The sequence below is a fragment of the Penaeus monodon genome, chromosome 22, assembly GCF_015228065.2.
Source record: "Penaeus monodon isolate SGIC_2016 chromosome 22, NSTDA_Pmon_1, whole genome shotgun sequence".
In the NCBI taxonomy this organism is placed as follows: Eukaryota; Metazoa; Arthropoda; class Malacostraca; order Decapoda; family Penaeidae; genus Penaeus; species Penaeus monodon.
In genome coordinates this window covers 4,648,919-4,649,122 of record NC_051407.1, presented here as the reverse complement: position 1 = coordinate 4,649,122, position 204 = coordinate 4,648,919, and the positions used below count along the sequence as shown (strand labels likewise).

General features: G+C 51.5%; 1 protein-coding gene across 1 annotated transcript in view; it reads right to left on the bottom strand.

The window, feature by feature from the left end:
• Positions 1 to 204, bottom strand: part of LOC119586787 — a 5,112-nt gene that overhangs the window by 3,894 nt on the left and 1,014 nt on the right. The window contains exon 3 of the mRNA XM_037935506.1: positions 54 to 75. Coding sequence (XP_037791434.1) covers positions 54 to 75 — 22 coding nt within the window. The remainder of the gene's footprint in view (positions 1 to 53; positions 76 to 204) is intronic.

The window sequence follows — 204 nt, the reverse complement described above, 5'->3', positions numbered from 1 at the left end:
TGGCCTCGCAGAGAAATCCCCCTTTGGCCACCACAAGAACCTTAGAACATCACGGTCCCTTGGGGTGACCTTTACCTGGTGAAACATAGCCTTGATATCAGCAGCTACTGCAACTCTTCTTTCTCTAAACCGGAGCAGTATGCCCAGCAGGTCATTCATCAGGTCCGGGCCTTGCATGACCTGTTTATTTAGGGTGGTGCCTTC